Source organism: Notothenia coriiceps, unplaced genomic scaffold, assembly GCF_000735185.1.
Source record: "Notothenia coriiceps isolate Sejong01 unplaced genomic scaffold, NC01 NC01_scaffold00026098, whole genome shotgun sequence".
NCBI classification, from domain to species: domain Eukaryota; kingdom Metazoa; phylum Chordata; class Actinopteri; order Perciformes; family Nototheniidae; genus Notothenia; species Notothenia coriiceps.
This window is the reverse complement of record NW_011358799.1, coordinates 198,587-207,213: the sequence shown is the minus strand read 5'-3', so window position 1 is coordinate 207,213 and position 8,627 is coordinate 198,587. Positions and strand designations below refer to the sequence as shown.

At 41.5% G+C, this 8,627-nt stretch overlaps 1 protein-coding gene across 1 annotated transcript in view; it reads left to right on the top strand.

Moving 5' to 3' along the window:
* The first annotated feature begins 3,360 nt into the window (after positions 1 to 3,360).
* Positions 3,361 to 8,627, top strand: part of nck2a (NCK adaptor protein 2a) — a 13,447-nt gene continuing 8,180 nt past the window's right edge. Inside the window, exon 1 of the mRNA XM_010783999.1 lies at positions 3,361 to 3,598. Coding sequence (XP_010782301.1) covers positions 3,373 to 3,598 — 226 coding nt within the window. The 5' untranslated portion in view covers positions 3,361 to 3,372. The remainder of the gene's footprint in view (positions 3,599 to 8,627) is intronic.

Below are 8,627 nucleotides of genomic sequence, written 5' to 3'. Positions count from 1 at the left end.
CCGGAGGGGGTTTCTCAACTCAATTTCTTAGAACATGGCAAGCAGCAATATACAAATCTGGCTCGAGTTACTTTCACCCCGTAATGTTAACGTAGAAGTTTCCTTGGTTTGTCATTATGTCTAAAACAAGGTTAAATGTTAGTTATTTATATGCGAGCAGGGGACAAAATGAAACAGTTGAGAGTAGCACACCCTGCGCTTAGTCACCAGCTTCCCATTTGTCTTACGTAGAGCCGACGATACAGGATGACCTCACTAAAACTGTCCACTGAATCTTTTACCTGTCACATGACTCCACATGCCGTATGACTTCATAACTGCTCATGCTCTGTTTATAGAAAGTCTACGTGATCAGGCAGCGGGAAATAAAATAAAAAATAATTGAAAAGCTTCAACAACAGGTGTGAAGGTGACCTTACGGTGCGAAGCATGGGATTCAATCTGCATGCTGAAGGAATATTTTAAATCATTTCAGGAAACAATACTACATGACATTCCTTATTTTAATTTTAATATCTCACACGTAGTGACAGTTAAATACCGAGCAGCATTTTCCCAACAGGCCTCACCGCGGTTTACTCATCCATCCTCACCAGGAGGAATAAAGGCAATGAAAGGAAAGTAATAGCCTGGCATAATCCAGCAGCTGAAGCCCGGGGGGATAGAGGCCGCGGCACGCTCGCATACCTCCGCCTCCTGGAGGAGTTGACGTCACCGTCCCTCATCTTGTCATAAATTTGTCCTTCTATATACTGTTCTCTGTTAAGAATCACAGCTGCTGCACTTCTTGTCTCGTCCTGTCTCTCGAACTGACCCCTCCGTCGTCTCCTTCCTGCCGCAGTAAAATGGAAAGTTAGACTAACTTAAACATCCCGCGGCATGTTAGACAACTCCCCCCCCCTCTTCTGTCCCTGTCCCGGCCTGCGGAGAAATCCAGTTCGACAGCTTTAATGACGGCAAGCAAAGGCACATTCACAAGTGCAGAACACAAGCTTTTGCACTTGCATTCGTACTGCTTGTTGTACAGATAGAGGTTATTAGACACTCTCATGCAGTGTCACACCACCCTCCGACTGCAATTGTAAGAATGTATTCAGGGATGGCTGCAGTGTCTCTGTGGCTGTGGCCTAATTGAAGTGGAATTACATTTCTTGGGTTTGAAATAACAGCCATTGCTTCATAGCCCCTCCCCCTCCCCCATTTCATGAGATGTAGCCAACACAGAAGATATCAATCTGTCCAGCAGTAATGGAATCTTTGATTTGGTCTAATTTGTGCAGCAACACTTCTCATGAGTCATAATTCTCTGTTGTGGTTACGCTTTATCTGCGCTCTGCCCTCTCATTAAAGAATAAAATGGAAATGACAACACGAGTAAGAGAATTTACAATCCCCTGCATCTTAAATGTGTTCTGTTGTTTCTCCTCGTGTCTAGTCGGTGGAAAAATCTTTATTTTTGTGCGCATGAATATAGATATGCTCTCCCGCCTGCTTTCTCTTACACTTTCCATTTTCTAAAGTTATAGCAGGGGTTTTTCATTTTGAAAAGTAAATGTCTTAAACCTATCCCCATTATTAAACGGCTCCATAAAAAGCATACATTATATGTAATTGTGTTATAGAGGATATTAAACCTGTCAGTTTTAGCTCCCGAAGGATCCTGCAGCCATAAATCCCAGCGCCAAACAAAAGCTCCTGATGGCCTTACACGAGATTAGATATGAAGAAGACAGTTTTATTTGATTATTCAGACCGTGCAATCACCGACATAAAAGCTTTACAACTTGCCTATTCATTCTGTATCTATAAATGTCCCCTTATCTTCAGAGAGCCTCTTTTCATCTGCATCCTTTTTATTTCCTTTTATTTATTCCAGAGATCTTGTTTCCAGCTGCAGACTTTTAACAAGGCGCTGAGCTATAAATAAATCGATTCTGCGGATAGTTCTCATGCCGTGAGACGCCTTTTATCACGAGGAGGTTTTCACAGAAACTGGATTACATCTTACTTTCCTGATGGCTTCATGCGTGATTCCAAATAGACAATTTGTGTGTGTGTGTGTGTGTGTGTGTGTGTGTGTGTGTGTGTGTGTGTGTGTGTGTGTGTGTGTGTGTGTGTGTGTGTGTGTGTGTGTGTGTGTGTGTGTGTGGCATATAAATAGATTTTGTGTGTTTGGGCTGCTTTGCCAAAGAGGCTTTTCCAGAGTGACTGAATGTTCCTTTTGAAAGCAAATGTCCTAAAACCTGTTGGCTTTATCATGTTTTCAACAGTTGGTTGAACTTGGTATCTTCCTTTAGGGGTGTCTTTAATGAATCACAATCTGTTTTATTACCAAGTAGGTTTACACAAGGATGTATATACCATGCTTTGGTATAAATAGTGCATACAAAGACACAGACAGAAGAATACGTAGCAAAAAATAGTATTAATATTTTAGGTCTATTGTTACAAATTAAAGACAGTATTCAAGCAAAAATATAAGAGTGTGTTTGTCAGGGGCGGACTGGGACTAAAAATCAGCCCGGGGAAACTCGACCGGCCCACTTCCGTACCGGGAACACTCCCGGTATTCCCAATGGCCAGTCCGCCCCTGGTATGTGTTATGAATGTGACTCTTATAACTGTTACAGATGATTATGTGGTAAGCAATGTGAGTTTTATTGTGCGATAATCTCTATCAAAGTGCCAGTTTAGGCAGTGAACACAACCACAAACTTCCAACTCCTATTTAGTGAGGTTATGTAATTTAGCTTTGTGATAAACTGGCAACCTGTTCCCAGTGTTTCCTGTTTGATGCCCACTGTGAGCCGGGATAAGCGGTTTAAAAATCCTGCGCGTGGATGGATGTGGATTAATGTGTAATGCCTTGTCACTTGTCACTGCACTGAGCCACACACACACACACACACACACACACACACACACACACACACACACACACACACACACACACACACACACACACACACACCTTGAAATCACCCTGTACACTAGAAATAAGTAATTTACAGAAAAATTATTGTGGTATAATACTTTTGTCATTCAGTCTTGTTCCCATCATTATTCACAACGAAGCACAATGGATCTTCAGTTAATTATTAACCAAATGAAAGTTATTTGTGAGTGCTTGCCTTATTATTAAATGTATATTACCTAATAAATCCAGTCACTAACTCATTCATAACCATCATTCCTTAGTGATCAATTACTTCTTAATTGATTTAAATACCCACAATCCACCTATCTGCCCCCTAGTGGCAGTTTGAAGCAGTGCCAATGATTATAAATGGCTTCACTCTGTGATAATTGTTCCTGTGTTACTCCTCGCCTCACCACGCTCCTCTTCTTCTCCCCAGGAGGACTCCATGAAAGATGACGGAGGAGGTGATTGTTGTAGCCAAGTGGGACTACACGGCCCAGCAGGACCAGGAACTTGACATCCGTAAAAACGAGCGTCTCTACCTGCTGGACGACTCCAAGACCTGGTGGCGAGTCCGCAACACCGGGAACCAGACGGGCTACGTGCCGTCCAACTACGTGGAGCGCAAGAACAGCCTGAAGAAAGGCTCGCTGGTGAAGAACATCAAGGACACACTGGGTAAGAGAACTCACTCTCATTTTGCTTAGAAATGAACAGGTGGGTGTTTTGACCTGTGGAGGAATTTACTGCCTGACTTCTTGAACTCACTACTGAGTGAAGCTCGACTGGTCTCCAATCTGCGTTCTCTGCATCCGATTTGCTCGCTACTGTGTCACCTCTAGTTATACCCTGGTTTCCCCCACTGCAAACACACTGTTCTTTGCTGAACTGATTGGTAACAGGAAAGCGTCAAATCTACATATTTCGTCGCAGACTAAAAGTCGGGCGTCTTTCAACTCCACCTCTCTCTTCTGTAGCACGTGCAAAGGTTTGGCTGATTGATAGATTATATACCTACAGGATTCTTGTTTTTTAAAGTGTGTATTTCAATGGTTGAATGCACAAATTGTAAGATAAAATGTACTTTATTGATCCCAATTTGGGAAATGTTTGCAGCAGCATTAAAGACAAGGCATTGCACATAAGAGAAATTAAGAGTAGAAATAAACCATTCTAAAACGTTAACATCTCTAAATAAAAATAAAACAAAAACCTGTGAGTTGGATGTAGAAAAGTCAGAATCAATATAGATGCTTTTTATTTTAAAGAAAATTCAGATTGAACATGGTAAAAAACTGTAAATTATAGTGTCCGTCCAAAATATATGTTGTACTTATAGTGAAAACTAACCTTGGATGATGTGTTAGTAAACAAAACATAAAGGATATTATATACATTAAAGGTGGGGTAGGTAAATTTGAGAAACCAACTCGAGATACACTTTGGGTTATATTCCATAGAATGCTCTTAACATCCCGATAAATATGAATGAATGAATATCTTAAGTGCTTTGACAAAAAATCCATAAAAAAATGTCATCTGTGGAAGCCGTAGTACTGTAAAAAGCACGACCAATCATCTGAGCCGGCCCGGCTAAAATAACTGGATGGCCTACCTGCCTGTCAGCCTTCCATCTGTGCACAAGCTTATCTCGTGCCCTCATTAGTCCTGTGCGCGTTCGTGTGTGTTGGAGGAGGGGCTCTGTAAGGAAGTGGCAGATTTTCTCCGGCTGTGTATTTTCAAATTCTAGTGCAGTCAAGCTGGTTTCTCCAAAATGACCTACCCCACGTTTAAGTGTGTGAGGAATGGAATATTAAATAAAATATAAGTGTAAAATGTACATTGTGAGTTTAAGTCCATTAAAGGTGTGTTTATGGTACATGGTAATCTAAATGCTTATAAATAGGGCTTTGCTAGTGTTTGCGACAACTCAAGGCGCTTTTGCATATATGTATATACAGTCAGAATCCATCCATTCACACACATTCACACAGAGAGAGAGGCTGCTCTGCAAGGTGCCACATGCTAAGGTCAAGCTAACACACACACAATTTTGGGTTAATTTGGTCGATTTCAGGGGCTGGATATCAAACCCTCGACTCTTCACTTTACCTCCTGAGCCTCAGCTTCCCCCGGCATTTAGTTTTAATGTCGGCCAATTATTATCCGTAGAAGTGGAAACTCTTTGCACTTCCCCTGCTCGCTGTAAGAGGAGCTACGATGTGGTCGTGAGCGGTGGTCAGTGTGTGTGCATGAGAAGTAAAATGATTCCTGGCTGCCTGCTGGGATCCTGTCTGCTGCTCTCAGCTGTCAGCACACTGTCTCAGTCCACAGTCAGGACCTGAATACATTACATTGTGTATATAGCCTTGGCTGCCAACCTATATGATGATACCGACCATGTGGTATAGTGAGGGAGATATAGCTAGATATATCTCCATGGAATTTGGTAGAGCAAAAATTACATTTTAACAGACTAGTATTAAGCCACTCAGAAAATACATTTCTTGTGTTAACAGATATAAAAAAATAATCCGAGTTTAAGAAAATGAAATACAATATGAATTCCATATAAAGAGATGGCTTTCATGATGTCTTTATAAAGGTCCCTCTATGATATTTGAGCCAAATATTTATTAAAATATTATAATAAATCAAATAATAAAACAGGAATAACCTTTCATCCAAATCCAAAGTATTACACGTTTGATGCATGTTTAAATAACATTATTAAATAAAACATAATTCTGCAACTTGTCACATGAGGACATCTCAATGGCTTTGAGTTTTGACCCCACTGTGATCATGGTATGGAGTATAACAAAAATATTTCAATGGATAATAATATTGAAATGCTTGCTGAGGTTAAATGTCTGTATTCCTTCACTGATGATCAGATATGAGTTCTTTGTGTGAATGTGTGACCAGCCCATGACTACAGTATGTTTCCATAATCCCTAGAGACCTGAAGGCTTCTTAAACAGTGATATTTGCTAAAAATAAATCATTCACTCGTGGACTAGAAGTGAAAGTATATAGACATACAATGTTTGAGAACCACTAAGATGTGCGCTAAACTTGGAAGTGTTTGTATAGTTCATGTCCAAAATGAAAGTAGGCTAAAAAGAAATCCTAGCTGTACTTTCTTAAAGCAGGAAAAGAGCAGCATGGAGCATGGCACAGACATTCATCTGTTTTGACATTTCTAGCATCAGTTCCCCCTTTTTGTCATCCAGAGCTGGGGGGAGAACATCGAAACGTATGTTAGAAACATTCAAACTGATTACTGTTCAATTGAGATAAAAATAATAACTGTGTGGCAAGAAGTGAGCGTAGATGGAGACGGTCTAATCTCTGATTCCTCTCGGCTCTGTGGACAGCCCCCCCGAGGGGAAACAGCAGCGCTATGTGGGCCGCATGGCACAGCCTGCCACTGTCACCCTCAGCAGGGATCATTGTGTGCAGAGACAACATGCACCCCCCCCCCCCACACACACATCTCCACCGTTCCCATCAGCTCCATTCCCTGTCACTGTGTCCTTTTTCTATCACCAGTAGATTGATTAGTGGATAAATCAGCTGCCTAATGGTAGTTCTGCAGCGATAGATTACCTCTCTGTCCCTGACTTCGTCACATATCGACTATAACATTATGGCCTAGTTCCATTTCAGTCTAAGTAGTTCTGTTTCAGTCGGTAGCGCTTTGGTGTTAAAAGCCTGATCCAATCCAATAAAGGAGAACATTTTCATGATGAGCTATAGGTGAGATCAGGGGCTAATGGAAGTTACTCACACGCTTGAAACTGATTGGCTTACAGCGTGATTACTTCATGCCGTGTGGACCTTTCTTTAGCTACTGAATGTCTTTCATTTTTGTAAAGCACCTTGAATTGCCTTGTGTTGAAAGGTGCTATATAAATAAACTTGCCTTGCCTAACTCAGTACGTTATGTATTGCGGTTATCTATATTTATTCTCCTTATTTAAAGTTATTCAATGCATTTGTTTCATCCACATTCACCCAGGCAGAATTGAATTGTAAATGGCTCCATGCTGCTTTGTGCCCCAGTTTCCTTGCACAGAAAATAAAGACAGTAATGGCTGAAAGAGAACAGCAAAGGTCTTCCTTATTGCTGAAAGTGGGCCAGTGCTCTACAGTATGACGAACAAGTTGCATTTCTGTCCACCTGAGTTTGTAAATGGCAGCGATGTGTGAGTGTGCGTGGGCGAATGTGAGGTATTTTAAAAATCCTGTCCGTGGGTCAAAAGGCATTATATCTCTGGCTGCAGCCATTTTGACTCTCAAATGAACAGTTATTTTAAGTGTCGAGCAAAAATAGACCTATTTCCTGTTCAAAAAAGGAGGCAAAAAAATGTGCTGCTTTGTAAAAGTACAATATGTGGTCGACAGTAGTTAAGTCAGTAAGCTCCCAATATGACCACAAATCCTGTCAGTACATGGTCTACAGAGAGCATGGCTGGTATCAAGGGTCATGTGAGTTGATTATGATAAGAATGACAGATTATTGAGATTGTCTAGTTGTGGCTTAGTGGTCGAAGAGAAATACATTCATTGAATATCCCCAGTGTGATTCCACTGACCCTTTTCAACGTTTTCAGCCATGCTATCAACATACATTTAAGATGGCAATAGCTGTTTATAGATGGAAATATCAGTGTGTCAGTCGCTCCACTAGTTAGTTAGTTAGAGACATGCATTGTTACCTGCCATTGGTTTGAAGTGAAATGTGTCCAAATAGTTAGACATTTCAACAACTATCAGACGGATTGCCAGATTCTTGTTCTCTTCAGGAATGAATTTTAAAGGTCCCCTATTATACTGTTTTTCATCAATATATTATAGGTCTCAGATACAAAGCATGTCTCTGAAGTGTTTGACTCCAAACACCAAACAGATCATTATAGCATCCCATAATTCCCTCTGTTTCAGCCCTGTTTCCAAAGTGCTGATTCTCTGTCTGTTACTTTAGATGAAAATAAGCAGCCCCTCCCCACGCCCCTCTGAGAGATATTTGGTTAAAAAGAACTCAATAGGCGCGTTCACACCGCAGTACTTTTCCCACTTTAGTTCCGATATAGTTCCGAAATGTCACGTTCAAACCAAAAAGAGCCGGAACTAAAATTAGTTAATGAGAACCTTTTTACCCCCTTTTCAGTCCCTGCTAGAGAGCAGGGGCTTTCGTGAGAGAGAAAGGTTCCTATGTCTGATTGGCTGGGCGGATTGCAAACCACGCCCCGTAAAACTCCCCAAAAGTTTTGTGAAGCTGCCATTTTATTATCCTCGCATTTTATTATTAGCATTAGCATTAGCCCAGCGCAGAAACGCAGAGAGACTAACTTATGGCAACACAAAAAAAAACATGGGAGCGGTGGAGATGAGGAGGTGTCGGAGTTCTGGCGATTTATTTGGAAGGCTCCAACTCCGGGGACTTCCGGCCGTGGACTCCGGGTGGCAGTATATGCCATGAAGTTGTTTGCGGCCTGCCAGTAAACCCAAAGCAGAAGAAGAAGAAGTGACGTCAGCTGCTTCATTTGACTAATCCTCCCCCAGGGACTTATTCCGGTGTGAACGCGATCTGCACTAGTTCATTAAAGAACGAAGTTCTGATTAACCTTTGTGGGAGAAGTACTGCGGTGTGAAAGCGCCTAATGGTGCTCGAGGAGGAGATTCAGGTGATAAGGTGGTG